The 16,128-nt window shown below is 35.5% G+C and overlaps 1 protein-coding gene across 5 annotated transcripts in view; it reads right to left on the bottom strand.

Moving 5' to 3' along the window:
• USP34 (ubiquitin specific peptidase 34) overlaps positions 1–16,128 on the bottom strand; it is a 132,948-nt gene that overhangs the window by 39,918 nt on the left and 76,902 nt on the right. For 4 of the 5 annotated variants that reach the window (XM_031595167.2, XM_031595163.2, XM_031595166.2 and 1 more), the window contains 10 exons: positions 14,903–14,985; positions 13,582–13,622; positions 12,539–12,663; positions 11,380–11,532; positions 10,887–10,991; positions 9,724–9,779; positions 9,501–9,621; positions 5,288–5,471; positions 1,164–1,327; positions 55–120 (listed from right to left, as the gene is read on the bottom strand). In XM_031595167.2, coding sequence (XP_031451027.1) covers positions 55–120; positions 1,164–1,327; positions 5,288–5,471; positions 9,501–9,621; positions 9,724–9,779; positions 10,887–10,991; positions 11,380–11,532; positions 12,539–12,663; positions 13,582–13,622; positions 14,903–14,985 — 1,098 coding nt within the window. The remainder of the gene's footprint in view (positions 1–54; positions 121–1,163; positions 1,328–5,287; positions 5,472–9,500; positions 9,622–9,723; positions 9,780–10,886; positions 10,992–11,379; positions 11,533–12,538; positions 12,664–13,581; positions 13,623–14,902; positions 14,986–16,128) is intronic. The other variant, XM_031595165.2, reaches the window with a different exon arrangement.

Raw genomic sequence — 16,128 nt, 5'->3', positions numbered from 1 at the left:
TTTTTTTTTTAAAGGAAATTGGATACTTTATAAAATATCCTCTTTCACACCTACCATTAAGTATGTAAACATTTTCTGGAGTTCTAGTAGAGTGGTCTTGTGTTTCATATCTTCTGAATACTAAAAGAAAGTGACAAAAGGAGGCTTTATCTTTTTGCTTACAACTTCCCCAAATAGCCCTTAAGATGATGAATAAATAATATTTTAAGTTAATAAAAAGCAAACAAACAAGAAAACAAACTAGCCCACCTCTACTGTGATCAAGAAAAATAATAGTGTGTATGAACACAATGCATTATTTTATGCCCATATATAGCAGTTCCTGCATATTTTTTGACATGACAATATTAGAAGCGTGTCAAAAGGTAACTCAATTTTCTAAAAATTTACTTCAATTACGAGCCTTTTGTATTTATCAGAAAAGACTACAGTAATTATTTATTTTTTTTTTTTCTAATTCATTGATGCAGATGGGAGTTCTGATCAATTCTCTATGGAGTACCTTTCACTTGCAGACCAGCAGCTTCTTTTTTTAGTTTACTTCATCTTTTTATACATAAATAGCTAGTAATAGATGAAGCTCAGTTACAACTAACAATAAGTTAATGATAATTAAAAAATGATGAGTTCACCACCAATTCAGGTCTTTCACAAATTATATATGCCCTGTTTATGTCAGGGACCAAATGAAACTTTCTTTGTCACAAAAAATAACTAGAACTAATAATACCACATTTCCAGAAGCGTGTAATAATTTATGAAACTTACAATACTTCTGGTAGCACAGCAAGCATGCTAAGGGGTTTTATAAATATTGAAAAAATGACATTTATTTTGAGAAATTAAAAGGTAAGAAGCAACACGCAACTCACATAAAAACAAACGTACTTGTTGGCAGCAACAGAAACATGAGTTTGAGAGCATGCTTTCTTATCAAAAAAAATGCCACCTTAAGAATACAATGCATTACAAATACATATTTTTTAGAATCTCTTCACCTTAGGCATCAGCAAGAGAATCCAACCAAAATGTAAACAAAAGCATTGAAGAGTATTCATTTGCAAGCAATAAGTCACAAATCTATACTTTATCAGCCTTTGCATTGATATTACATTTAAACTTCTAACACAATCCAAATATGGAATGTAAGATCCAAACCATACCTTTGCAGTAAAGATTGCTTGTCTGGCTTCTGGTATCATATATAGTTGCTGAATAGTCGATGCCAAGTAACAGGTTGCTCCTAGATTAGTCAGACCCACAAATCGACATTCAGCTCGAACATCATCATGTGGCCAATAATCCCACTTGTAAGGTGCATGGGAAGCTGAAAAGTATGAATTACAGATGCACAAAAAACATATTCAAAGTAAACTTCCAAAGATAGAAATTAAAAACTTTATGCTTACATTAATAAAATACATTCAGTTTCTACATTCTGCATTATCAAATATGAGCCAGCACGAAGCATCTAGAAAGGTGAGTGACCCCAAGAAAGTTAGATGTAAGACTCTGAAATGCAGCTCTATACATTTAATCTCTAACCGCTGGGTAACAAGAAGTGTAGCAGCACACAGACTATATTTTACTTGCAAGTGATTTGGTACTTTTACATGAGTCTGCTGTTTTCTCCAAAGAGAGAATGTAGCAAGCCTGAGCTCTTACAGTTGTTCTAGGGCTAGTATTACATGAAGTAATGGTCTTCTAGTCTCCGACTTTAAAGTAACAGTCATTAAAAATCAGGACGCTTTCATCATCAAGAGCATCCATACATTCTAAATAGTAGTTACTATTCATTTTTATAAGAAAGCTGTTTTTGTACTTGATTCTGGACTTTTTTTTTAAAGTTATCATTACTTATACTTCTTGCTGTGTAACAACTTCAAGGCAATGCTGTCATCCACACAATAATCTAGAATTCTTTCTCCTGATCACTGACAACAAACAGGTGATAAGAAAAATGATGCCCAGGCGTTAAGAAAGTAGGCTTTCTGTTGAACCGAGTGCTTAGCCTTGCTCAGTCTCTATACCTCGGCACTCACTGTTGCTTTGCTTCACTGGAAAGAATACTTTTCCTTTGTACTCTACCTCTGCAATGGTGTTCTGCCTAATTCTCTGCTTATTAGCACTTTCTACTTACTGCTGTCTCTCATCTTTTATTCAATAAGTCTCCTTAGTTTTTCATTAAATGCACTGCATTGATAGGAAGTGCTGCTGTTAGAGAATCATGCAAAAACTTAAACTAAAAAGGAAGCAAACCAGCTCCTCAGCCAACAATAGCACATGCTGTTTTAAGGAACGGTTGGATTTTGTGTTGAGGGATATGATTTAGTGAATACTATTGGTGATAGGTGGATGATTGGACTGGATGATCTTGAAGGTCTTTTCCAATCTTGGTGATTCTGTGATATGCTCGTTTTCTCACAACACATATGCTGCTTAAACCAGCAACACTGACAACACACTGGGAATTGGTAATGTACAACACAGACACCCAAAGCCATTCATTAGTCATTTCCCTAGAGCACAAATGTATTTCTACTACCCATTTACATGTACTGTCTTGTCACACTGAAAGAAAACAAAACATTGTTTCTGCACCAAAACATAGCCAGCAAAATACATATCTACATTTTACTAACCCCACATGAAGAAAGATCTTTATTTTCAGAAGAGAAGCAGGTTTCAGAACAGCATTATCATAGAATCATAGACTGGTTTAGGCTGGAAGGGACCTTTAAGATCATCTAGTTCCAACCCCCCTGCTATACACAGGGACACCTCCCTCTAGACCAGGTTGCTCACAGCCCCATCTACCCTGCTCTTGAATGCTTCCAGGGAGGGGGCATTCAAAACCTCACTGGACAACCTCACCCTCACAAGAGGGTAAAGAATTTCTTCCTATTATCTAGTCTAAATCTACCCTCTTCAAATTTAAAACCATTTCCCTGTGTCCTGTCATTACATGTCCTTATAAAAGTCCCACCCCAGCTTTCCTGTAGGGCCCCTTCAGGTACTGGAAGGTCACTATCAAGTCCAGAGCCTTCTCTTCTCCAGACTGAAGAGCCCCAGCTCTCTCAGCCTGTCCTCATATGAGAGGTGCTCCAGCCCTCTGATTATCTTTGTGGCCCTTCTCTGGACCCACACTAACAACTCCATGTCCTTCTTGTGTTGGGAGCTCCATAACTGGGCACAGTACTCCAGATAGGGTCTCATGAGAGCAGAGTAGAGGAGCAGAATCAGCTCCCTTGACCTGCTGGTCTCATTTCTCTTGATGCAGCCCAGGATGCAGTTGGCCTTCTGGGCTGCAAGCACACGTTGCTGGATCATGCTGAATCTCTCATCAACTGACACTTCCAAATCCTCTTCAGGGCTGCTCTCAAGCCATTCTCTGTCTAACCTGTATCTGTGCTTGGGATTGCCCTGACCCAGGGGCAGGATGTTGCACTTGGCCTTGTTGAAATTCATGAGGTTGGCATGAGCCCACCTCTCAAGCCTGATTCATCAAATCGCAATTATAAGAGAAACCAGATGACTTCTTTATACTTCATGAGAACAGCTGGAGTATCGCACATGTATGTGACGAAGGGCTTTCAGGAATTTTAGAAGAAGTTTCTCACAAGAAATTATTTTGTCCCAGGGAACATAAACTGGATAACGTTTAACAAGGTGCATTTTCAAAACTGCACTATATTGCAGCATTAAATTTAAAGCAATCTCTAAGAGCATCCTAGCTTCAGTTGATTAGGAGTATGAGCAAAAAAGCTGCAGAATAGAAGGGACAACAACTGGTCAGACTACATGATGACAAGCTGTAGGACTGAAAATTTCTCCACTGAACAGCAAAATGAAAATGTTATAACCAACAACAGGATGGAAATTAGGAGAAGAATTAAGGAAGATCTTACTAAGTAGTGAAGTGAAAATAACTAGGTGAAAATAACAATTGTGATAATGGTTACAGAAAACTTTAGTTGCTAGAAATTACTGGAATTGGGGTGTAAAAAATATATCTGCAAAAAAATGAATGACTGCAAGAAATTGACAAGTTCAGCAGCAGCGGATATACTTCCAGCAACCAGAAATAATGGGTAATTTGATAAATCATATTCTTCATAGTTTTTTCCCTAAATATAGACATATTGGAGGCTTCTGAGAAGGCTTCAGGCATACAAGTACTGGACACAGCACATTCTCAACATCAGATTTCCCTTTAGCTTTCTGAGCTGTAAGGCATTAAATCAATTCCATAGATAATAATACACAAAAGTTCTTCAGTTTACTGAAATTTAAGCTGGGCATATGAAAGGAACTCTATCGAGCTAAAAATGCATAATAAAAATTTGCAAGTCAAAACCAAAATATTAACTAACTTCAGATTTTTGTAATTTGCTTATTATGCACAGAAACAGAGTTTTTAAAACATAGGAAGCAAGAAAGCTAAGAGGCGTAACAAAGCTGTATTAATACTGTATGCAGACATCTGAGTATAGGCGAAATTCAACTATAAAGATACGAGGGACTCCAAAAATATAACAGTGCTGTTAATAGTCAATCCATCTGCTGTATCTTGGTCAGTGTGTTTATATATTTTGGTTTAGGTATAAAGATTTTATTTCTTCATGATAAAAAGGCAAGAGAAATGAATGTCCGGCAGAAGACAGTGAAGCATGTGAAACCCACTCCAGCAATGCTACCTATCTATTTGTACCATTTAGGATGACTGCATCCTTTAATTAACCAGAATTTAAGAACAGATGATAAAAAATTATACATGTGATTAAATCCACTCTTTTGTTAAGTGAACAAAAGATGCCTACATCCGTTCAGTGACACTACTGCAAGTAATGATGGATAACTAATAGCACTACAAAGGAAAATTTTAAAAGAAGTGTTAGTGGCAGCAATGTTTTACTTCATTACTACTTTTGGAAAATACAAATAGCCAGATTAAGCTAAAAAAACACAAAAAACAAACAACCACACAGTGTTGCTTTTAAATTTCTTTGTTTCCACCTAAGCATTCTCAACAGGCCATTATTCTTAGTCATTATACAAAGACGCTTAGGAGAAAACAAACTCCACGATTGCAGTACTTTTCACAGCGTTGGCTCACCATCACGAACATGCAGAGTCTCCAGAATAGGAGTTCAGGTAACAAGTACAGTCCCATCTTCTTTACAGTACTTGATAAACTCAGAAATTGAAAACCAAACCAAACAGAAAATACAAAAGAAAAGTCTTTCCACAAAATACTCAAAAACTATGTATGAATGAAGGTTCTTACACTGCATATGTTGTGCCATAACCCAGTTGTGGAGTAGCCTGTAGTTTTCAACAGATCCCTTTACCATTTCCACCAACAAGTCATATGCAGCAGCCCTTGAAGAATGTGACTTGCATTTTGGCTGTTGTCTATCTTTCAAACTTGGCAGCAAGAACAAAAGATTGAAGATGTCTCTCAGAAACTCCTGTAAAACAATTCAATCAGCAGGCTTAGCAGTATGGATACAATCTTAAAAGAAGATAGCCATTACCAATATTCTAGAAATTTCTGTAGACTTTCTGAATTCCATCATACAGAAATTCTGACAAGTTTTGAACTGCAAATTAGAACAATTTTCTTTGCATCACATAAATTTATTTATATTACATAACATACTTACAATATAGCCTAAAAAGAAACATTTCCACTGGAAAAGAATGATAGAATATATTTCACGACTAATAAGTCAGTTTGACAAACTACATACATGCATTTTCTGTAACTTTTAAGATTAGTTTCTTGTAGACAGCACATAAACTTATTCGCTTTGCTAGTTTGAGTTTTATGAATCACTAATTAACCACAAAACAAGCACTGAATTCTACATAATATGTACTGCAAGTATATTTTTGCATTCTTACTTACCTGGAATTTTAACTGAAGTATAAAAGGCACAAAGTGTAATTGTGCACAAAATCATGCTGCCACTGGACAACATACATCTTTACTGATGTTTAGCTTACAAGATTAATACACTAACAAACTGAGTTGGATATGTTTAAAATTCAGTATTTTTGTTAAGTCAACATATTTCAATAAAATTATAACAAAAGCAATATATTAATAAGATGATGAAAAGATGACAATCTCTGTAAGAAAGGGTAGTCATAGGCTTCCAGAACTGCAGCACTTTCACGTAAGTACAGAAAGGCAAAGAGCCTCCCTCCACCTTTCAACTATAAAGTGAATATTAGTAATTAGTCATGTAAGTGATATAATGAGAGAAAATGAAAGACAAAATTAGACAGAATTTAGAAAGCAGTATTTCAGCAAAATCCCTTAAACAACCAGCAATTCAATTGCATTATTTATGCCCAGGGCTGATTAGATGAACCAGAGCCTATACTTCAATGTTTCAATAAAATGGCTGCAATCTTAGCAAACTGTATCTAATTAAGTCATGTTTAAAGTCTATCACGCGAGTTGTCTACACAATCAGACAATAAATCTTCTCTTTTTAATCTTTGGCTATATATAATATTTATTTATTTATTTTTACCCTACATGCATCTTCTTCAACTTCATAGGGATGGAATTCTCCCCCATTTGTAGCCTACAGGATTTGCCAATACAGCTATTATACCTCATTCTGCAATCTGTAGACTGTACATCATCTTAGATTTCCCTACTCATGTATATTCAGTTAAGAAGCTTTCTGAGGTTAAAAGACCAGGCTGTTTATGTAAAAGCTAAACAAAATCTAATTTTTTCCAAAAGATGGCCTCCTAGAGGGTACACAGGAAAAATCAGCGTAAAAAAAATAGCTTTGTTCCACTGTACAAAGAAATTCCTATAGCACTAACAAAATCTTAGAATAACTGTCATCTGTCTATGTCGGAAAAGTATTGACAGGTTGTCTCCCAGCCAAGATAATTCCAGATTTCTCCACAATATGCACTTTAATCCCATTCTACATAAAGTTAAGAATAAATGAATACTTGGTTTCTTGGCAGTAACACAGCCCCCACCTCCAGCACAACGTAAGGACATCAAACTATATTAGAGAGCATCCAAAGCACGGCTACAAAGCTGGGAAAGGAAAAGGATCTGAGGGCACCCACCACATGTGAGGCTGCTGAGGTCCCTGGGTTTCTTTAGCCCAGAGTAGAGGGGGCTGAGGGCCACCACATGGAGGCCTGCAACTCCTCACACAGAGCAGAGGGGTAGAACAGAGCTCTGCTCTTGGGGGACAGCAGCATGGCCTGAGGGAATGGCATGGAGCTGCACCAGGGTCAGGCTGGGTATTAAGAAAAGGTTCCTCACCAGAGAATGGTGGGCATAGAACGAGCTCCCTAGGGCAGTGGTCATGATCCTGAACTGCTAGAGCTCAGGGAACATTTGGACACTGCTCTCAGACGAGCACTCAAAATTCAAACTTTGTGTATGTGGAGACAGGGGTTGGTCTTTATGATGTGTCCTTTCCAACTCAGGATATGCTGTGGTCTTAAGTGCTCATGAGGCAGCAGTCTGATTTCCTTTCTATTCCTAATGATATTTGCCAGGTGTAGACAGCTATAGCTCACCAGTAGACCAGCTGCATTGAGAACACAGAGTTTTGGACTGTGCTGTCAGCTACATTATCCTAATGCTGGGCTGCAGCCTTTTCAAACAGGTATCCTAACACACCAGTCACCTTAAAATGTAGTTTCACATACTACAAAAGAAGTCACTTCAGAGATCTGCATGTATCTTTTTCTAATTTTCCCTTTTATTATTTGCTATCGGAATAAACTCTGACATGCTGGAGCAGGGAAGAGGATAAATGTAAAAACTCAGACTAGAAAGGTATCTCTTTACCATCAGAATAGCCTTAATATATACTTTTCCAGTGAAGATGCACTGGATAGCTTGTGTTAAAAGTGTTTTCTTTAGTCCACATAGTGTAGAATATGGTAGATCATGATTATCTACAAAACCAACAAAAAGGTGGAACAAGTATCTATTGCTGTCAAAAAACGTGACCTTGATTGGCAGTATTTGTCAATCACTTAAAAAAAAAAAAAGTAAAAAACACCTTCAACAAAATCTTCCCAAGTAATCTGAAGGGGAAAAAAAAACGGCACATACAGAGCATCAGGATCCTCTGGGTAAGTATAAACTTCAGTATTTTGGCAGCATAGAGTATTTTCCTGGATATTTTTACAACCGGCTGTTGTTCAGGAGGAAGAACAGGGTTTCACAGTCCTGTTCCATTACAAGGACCACAAGACAAAACTCTTCACTAGCTCTATATTAGCTCTGTCAAATAATTATCAGACAGTGAGCTTTATAGCATGCAGTTAAAGTAAGTGTTCTTATATAGCATTAGTAAATAAATAAATAAATAAATAAATTTGATCATGACTTAGTCTTAGACAATCTATTTGGTTCCTGTGTCTTGGCAAAGCCAAACTGTTTTAGATAAGCTTGTTGTGTGTGTTATGCTGTTGACAGTCATCCATTCTTAAATTTTTGGCCTTCCTATGATATATTACACACATGCAATGCTTTTTAAGATTCTGTACAGCATACTCCTCCCTACTTAGGCTTCCATTCTGTATTCTTCTCATACTCTTCACATGTCCAATCTACATAAATCTGATCTTTGCCCACCTCTTCTATTTAGTTTCTACATAATCCTCCCTCCAAATTGCACTCTGTGAACTGAATTACTGCTCTAATTTAATTTGTAACCTCTCTATATTTGGCACACATTAATTCTAAGAGCAGTATATAGAAGTCTTTAAAACCTTCCAGACAGTGAAAGCACTTTCGGAATCATTTTATAAGAGAAAGAGTAAATAGACAAGACGCTCACCATGTAATGTAGTGTAACAGGAGACTATTTTCCTGATGAAAGCTCACTACAGGTCTTATCACAAATTCAGTATAGTCTACAGAAAAACATGTCAGTTGAAGTCAGCTTTTACAGCTGGCCATATGTGCAAGTATCTGCTTATCCAAGGGACTTGGCAAAGTCACTTCAATATTCAGACAACAATTTCTCCTCAACAATAGTGTTGCCCAACAATACAAAGCAGGAACTGTTTAACAGCTTCCACTGCCTGACCACTCTCCCACCTTACAGTGACAGGTGGAATGCAGCATTCCTGTAACAAATGTTTGCCACTAAATACAGAGCTTCAAAACTACTTTAGATCAGAACTATCCCAGGATACAGTTAAAAAGCAGCTGTTAAAGATTTTTAAGCTAGTTAATATAGAAAATCACTAAGATAAGAACTCTATCCTGAAATGAAATATATTTAGAAAGGGAAGAGAGTAAACGTACTACATATACATAAAGGAATAAGAGATACGTATGTTCTAATCAATCATCCCCAAGGCTGGAAACATGACACCTTCAAATAAAGAGCCCTGCTACCAAGATAGAGGGAAAAAAGGTGACATTAAAAAAGTACAGTAAGATAACACTATCTTGAAGCCTTCACAGTTTGTCACCATTCTTTTCTTACCTGCCCTTCACGAGAAAACTTAAAGGGTGGCTTGTGCTTAATAACACTTGTAGCGAGACGAAGCAGTCCTGTAAGTCCATCATCTTCTATGTTGCCATCTTGATGGTCAAGGATTTCTCTGCTATACATATACAAATAAAAAAGAAATGTTAAAACTCTGTTTGTTTCACTAAGAATACGTATAATACAATTTATAAAAGAAATTACTGCCACCAAACCATACCTCCGAATGCAGTCAGCAAGATGTCTTGCTAGCGCATCTAGATCAAGCAGCGTGGTCTGATTAAAAATAAATAAAATGTAATTTAAATGGAAGAGAATCATGTACTTTAAGAATTATAACTTGTAAGCCCAATCTGAAACTATGATTATATTTTTGGATAAAAATGTGTTACTGCACACAGAATATCAGGAACAATGAAAACTCATCTTTTAAATGTTTTTTGAGACAACATTTTAATACGTTTTTAGAAACATTATACAATTGCTTTTTTAAATCAGCGATGTGGAGTTGAAATTACTCTGTCAATTCCAGATCTTGAAAATACACTCTCTGTCACACTGGAAAAAAAAAACAACCACTGAATAGTACTAATTTGAAGAAAAATGTTTGTTATTTCTGACAGGGATATACATTTTGTCATTTGAAGTTTCAAAAGACCAATTCTCATTTCCTGCTTGAGCAAAAAGCAGGAGAGGTATGCAGAACCGTAGCTTAGCTAAGAGATTAAATTACTGAAATGGAAGGAAACTGAGTGGATGAAAGCCAGAGGAGACAAAATTTTTGCCTCTGGTTGGACGAAGCGTTAAAGGAAGGCAAGATTTTTTCAACCCTACAGAAAATGGGATTAAGGCTTTATCTTCCCTTCCTTCCCAGAATACAGTCAGAGCACTGAGAATAAATTAGAAATTTATGCAGTAACCGCAGCTAGCAAAAACAGTTACAGAAGGTGCCTAAAAAGTTAACTTCAACCCTTGTTGAAGTTTCAAAAGATGTGAATAGTTTTACTGACCTTAACAACTAATTGGCTGTTAAATAAAATTTTTTCTCTTGTATTTCTGCCTCTCTAGACTGCACTGAAATTATCAACAACCAATCTCTCCTAAGTAACTACCACATTCGCTATTTCTCAGATTCACACAGTTCACACTCCTTGTGTATTATACCCAATCCCCTCTTCTCAATTCTGCAATGCATGTACTTGTAGCTTCTGATGGTCAAGAGCTGCTAAATATACATCAGAAAGTAGAGAAGGGAATGACTCAAGAGCTGTTCCTCACAGTTCAACATATCTTCAGTAAAAACCTCTAACACTCACATAAAAGTAATCTGAATACCCAAATTTAAAAAAGCAAACATTTTTATGACTGCAAAGCAAAACCTACCTGACTTGCATCTTTGACATGTATGTTATCAATCAGTTTGCACAGCAGCCAAAAGTATTCCTTACAACCTGGTCGTAGCACTGGTTCTTCTTCATAGTCCTCAATCTGTGGGAAAAAAAAAAAAAAAAAGCTTTTTAAGAATGTATTAAATAACTGTTAGTATTAACTTTGTCCTCATATTTCACTACCATACAAGGCCAAGGAGAGAATACCCCTCTGATGAAATAGTAAAGAGGCCATGATGGACTTCTCATTGTGGATACTGAACAAGATCTTTGCCTCAGTCTTCACTGGCATTCAGGCTTCCCCTGTATCTCAAGTCCTTAAACCTCTACGTCGGAGCCAGGAAACCAAAAGATCTCCCACTTAAAGAAGAAAAAATGATCAAGACTGAATGTAACCGCGCCTATGAGGCCCAATGACATGCATCACAGACTCCTGAAAGAACTGACTGATATAGTTACCAAGTCTCATAATTCCTTAAAATTCTTACCTGGATAGGTTTCAGAGATTGAGCATCAGGAAGAAATTTTAATAATGTTGATGCAGCCAGCAGCAGAAAGGACCGATTAATTGAGTCTCCTCCGTCGAGACCAGAAAGAGATAACTTGTATAAACCATTGCATGACTCATGACGAACAGCAGTCTTTGTCAAAAATAAATAAATGAACTGATTACATACATTTAGAACATTGTTTCTTTTTTAGATTTCCATAAATTTATAATTAAGTTTCTCTCATGATACCCATCAAGTTATCAAGACAATATGTCTTTCTAAAAACAACTGAACAAAAGACATTCTTGCAATAAAAAAGCTAATCTATCTGTGCCCTCTGTCTCCTGATGATTTTCTTTTTTGTTGTTTTAATAGTGAGGATTATAGCTAGCTCCTGAAATAGGTAATGTCACACCTGGACAAAGTATGAACACTTGTGTGATACTGTAACCTATACTTACTCATACCAAATTATGATGTTAATTTGTTAAATGTCACTAAAAAGTTTTTTTTATTTATTTCTTTTATATTTACTTATGAAAAATAAAAAAATTCATAGACCTATCTTTAATCCAGCTTTGGAAGCTTGCACTCACTTTTTACCAAGGTTTTTAAATGGTGAGAGTATAGAGGATTTTTTCAGTGGTTGAGTAATAAAGGAAAAGATAATAATAAATCACCTCATCATGTCTACATTGAAACTTTAAGCAATCATGAGTAAATACAAGACTATTCCATTATGCATCTTAGTATTCGATTTTCAAGATAGTCTTACATCAGAGAAAATTACTTAAGGTTAGACAAAGATTTGTTGATGACAAACATTTTTATATTTACTCTCATTCACTTTATTTTGTGATAAAGAGTATAGCTGAAAAAAAAACCATAATGGCAGAACTTTATTTAGATTAATCTATGTTACAAAAGAACTAACTTCAGAAGCCAAGAACAAAGATAGGAGTTTAAAAACCAGTTTGAATGTGCCATCTTACATCGCATTTTAATTACAAATTATTACCTCTTCAGCAGGACTAAAAGTAACTGAGTCAGCTTCTGCTCTCCCAACTTTCAGTGTGAAACAACATTTTGAATTTAATGGAAGCTTGACCCATATCATGCATTAATTAGTAATATAATAATCTCTTCTTTAACATACCTCTGGAATAAGAAGGGTAAGTTTCTTTAGCCAGTCTTGCAAATAATCACTGTCTGCCAGACTTGATTTCACTGAGGAACAGCAGTGAGCCCAACTCACCAAGAGCCACATTGAATAATGTGTGACTAGGAGAAAATCAGATGAAAGTAAATCATACAGAATAAACTTTTTATGTTGAAGAGTTGCATAGAACCAGCACATATGACATTCACCTCAATCATATTAACATATGAGGCTAAATCCTTATTGGCATATAAGATATTATCTCAGATCAGAATTTTACCAATATGTCCACTGAAGACTGATCATACTTATCACAGTCAAATTTGATTAGGTATTACCAGTCTGGGACACAACCCCTTCCTGCATCTCTACTTTCTTAAGTAGTGATAAGCTGGTACTTCACTGAGGGTCTGCATCAGGTCTTAACACGAACATTGCCCTGAACTAAAAGATTTCAGTACATCACATAGCATTTACTGAGAATTCAGGTTCATGACATAAACATCTATCTGTAGGACAGAACAAAATGGAAACATCAAAGGCAATGTATAAGCCTAAAGGATCTACCTATATTTATGCACAGTGACTTGGTATTTGGTATAATTACTCTAATACAGACTTAATCTAGCACAGTCCATTTAGACCTTTTCTGGGAATCCACAAGAAGGCTATATATAGGGCAGCTTTAAGGACTTCTGGGCTCAAATGATTTCTGTAAGCAGGAAGATGACTTTTGGTGACTATGTTATGTCACTACATATATTCTGCTCTATGGAAGAGAAGAATATAGATGATTTTCCCATCAAAACCCACTTTTCTTGAGATGAAGTTATAGCTACCATACAAAATTTCAACTGTATAAACAACTTCAAGAGAAGGAAAGACATGCAAGTTTTCTTGAACCTCTGTTTTCTCACTCAGATTGTAACTGCCCTCATGCTTTCAAGGAACACTAATGTTGGAACAAATAAAACAATCTGTTGATCTTGACTATATTTTCATTATTAGATCATAGCATACATCTAATTTGCAACACTGACCTTCATGTCTTGATCTGTGATCAGACTGAGCTTTCAACACCCTGGACAGGAAGAAGAAAGCCATTTGAACTTCATCACATAACACACTTCATTATAACATACTTAGAAATGTAAGCACGTAGGAAATACACTGTTATCACTTGTAAGTACCCGTGAAGAAAACCAATACTTTAATCCCAAAAAGATTAATTTCTTGCAGTATTTAATATTAGCAGTAATAATAAAGTTATCAGGATCTACAAATACAAATCTCCCCCTTAAAGCTTTACTGACTACAAGAAAAAAAATCCCCCAAAACTACAACCCCTTTATCCGAGAAAGAGAGGATGTAAAAGAGAACCAAGAACAGACCCACACAGAAGAAAGCTAGTGTTTATCATGGGGAATCACATATTGAACAAATCTTTTTGAACTCCAGACAAATTTAAATACTTATGTTTACTTATATTTTTAAAAATTGCAGCAAAAGGTGCAGAAACATAATATATGTACAGAAAACATAATATATGTACTTAAAACTATTCTTTCAGCTCATCTAGAGGTTAAACTTAGGCTTGCTTGTACATCTGGCTGAAAATGCTCTAAATATCCTTACTAATCTTTTAAAATAATGGTAAAACACATTACATGTTATTTGGAGTCATGTAAGTAATTTTATACTGCATTTGTCAAAAAACTGATATCCTCAGTGCAATTCTGTCAATGCACAGTCTTACAGAGACTTGCTTTGCCTATTTTGAAGGTAAAATTTTGCATTCCATGCATATACACTCATTAAAATAACAACAGGAATTTTAACACTAATGTCATCAGAATGGGAAAAATACATAAAAGCCAGCAAATGAACAAGCAGCTTAAAAGTGAATTCATTCCTTTATAATCTTTTGGAATTGAGAATGCTAATTGTCACAGAGAGAACAAAGACACATTTTTGGCTTTAGAATTTATGACAGTGTCCTGTACATATTCTGTAGCTCCATGTCATACACCCTGGAGAAGAACTGGTTAAACAAGGAATTCTGTAGTTACTTAGTTCCTTCACCAGTGGGTGTTGTTTTTTTTTCCTCCATTATTTTTGGAAACTTGCTTAGTTCAGTGATTGTTTTATTGCTAATGGCCACTGAGAGTTCTCTCTACTGTTCTTGAGATTAACTATATAAAGAAGTGACTAAGAAAAGCAAATTAATAACTACAGATTTAAATTTCTGATACACGTTTTAACTGGAACTACAATTAGAAATGCTAATTGTTCCATTTAACACAATCAAGGAAAATGTGCACACTTCGTTAACTTCATAGCAAAAATAAAGAGATATTGTACCTGGGTGCCAAGTTGTCATACGTATAAGCAACTGACATAAGTCGCTGAATCAGACTGGTTCCCTGGACAAGTACAAGAAACACCTTTAAAAATTGAAGTCAAAAGAAAAAAAAAAAAAACAGTTAATATAACAACAAGCTTTTTGATCTGTTTTTAAATTATACAGTGTGAATCTAAAAAAAACCAACATAAACACCTGCAGAAAAGGAGGAACAGCAAGAGAAATTATAACACTTTCACAGTTAATAGTCATATTCTATTCTTTATTAAAGCAGATCTAAAATCTTGCATTTTACTGAGTACGTCTAGATGCTAACTTCCATTCTTCTCATAACTCAGAGGGGCAACATGACTGAGTAGAAAAATTGTTCATTCAATCCTTTTGGTAAAAAAAAACAGTGTAGTTCTTTAAATCACAGTAACTTCCTTTTAAAAATCTTAGGCTTAAGGAAACAGTGTCAGGAGTAAAGTTGGATATGTAAATTTCTCTTGTATCAACATACTGACCACATGTCCTTTTAAATTATTAATCTTTAAAGTGCTTCTAACAGGCTGCAGAGAATTTTAAAATCAAAGTCTGAAAAGAAGTCTTTTAATGTATTTAGATATCACAACTTCTGCAATCAAAAATATCCACCAATGACAATTACAAATTTAAACCTAGTTTTAGATACTGGTAACAGCATTAATACACATGTCCAATTCTAAAAAAGTTAATACATTCAATAATTCCCATATGCAATAGCAGCTTTGGCAATTTAGGTATCTATTTTATCAAAATTATTTCAGCTCTATAGAATAATTAGGGTCTTTCAACGTTTAACAAGGATAAATGGGAAGTTAGGCTACAGGACAAAGTTCAATCTACTCATCTTGCAACCATAGTTGATCAAGAGCAATCAATTAACAGCAGCTGCATCTCTAGCCATCTGACACCAAAATACTGTTGATTAAGTATCAGGCTTGGCCTAAATTTGGAAATTAGGCAGCAAAAATCTAACAGGAAGATTTACAGAATTAGGTAAGTTTATCATACACTCGCTCAGATATCTTAGTAGAAGTTACTCTACACTTAGCTTGCACTAAAAGAAGCTGAAATGCATTTGCTGAGAATAAGGACGGCATGTTTGAAAGGTTACCATGAAAACAGGAGCAATTAATTTTGAGAATAAAATCTAAGAAATAAGGGTATAGTACTGAAATTCTGAAATTCCCATTTCACATAC

Source organism: Phasianus colchicus, chromosome 2, assembly GCF_987193195.1.
Source record: "Phasianus colchicus chromosome 2, bPhaCol1.hap1.1, whole genome shotgun sequence".
NCBI classification, from domain to species: domain Eukaryota; kingdom Metazoa; phylum Chordata; class Aves; order Galliformes; family Phasianidae; genus Phasianus; species Phasianus colchicus.
The sequence above is the reverse complement of the archived record's forward strand: the minus strand, read 5'-3'. Positions and strand labels throughout refer to the sequence as shown.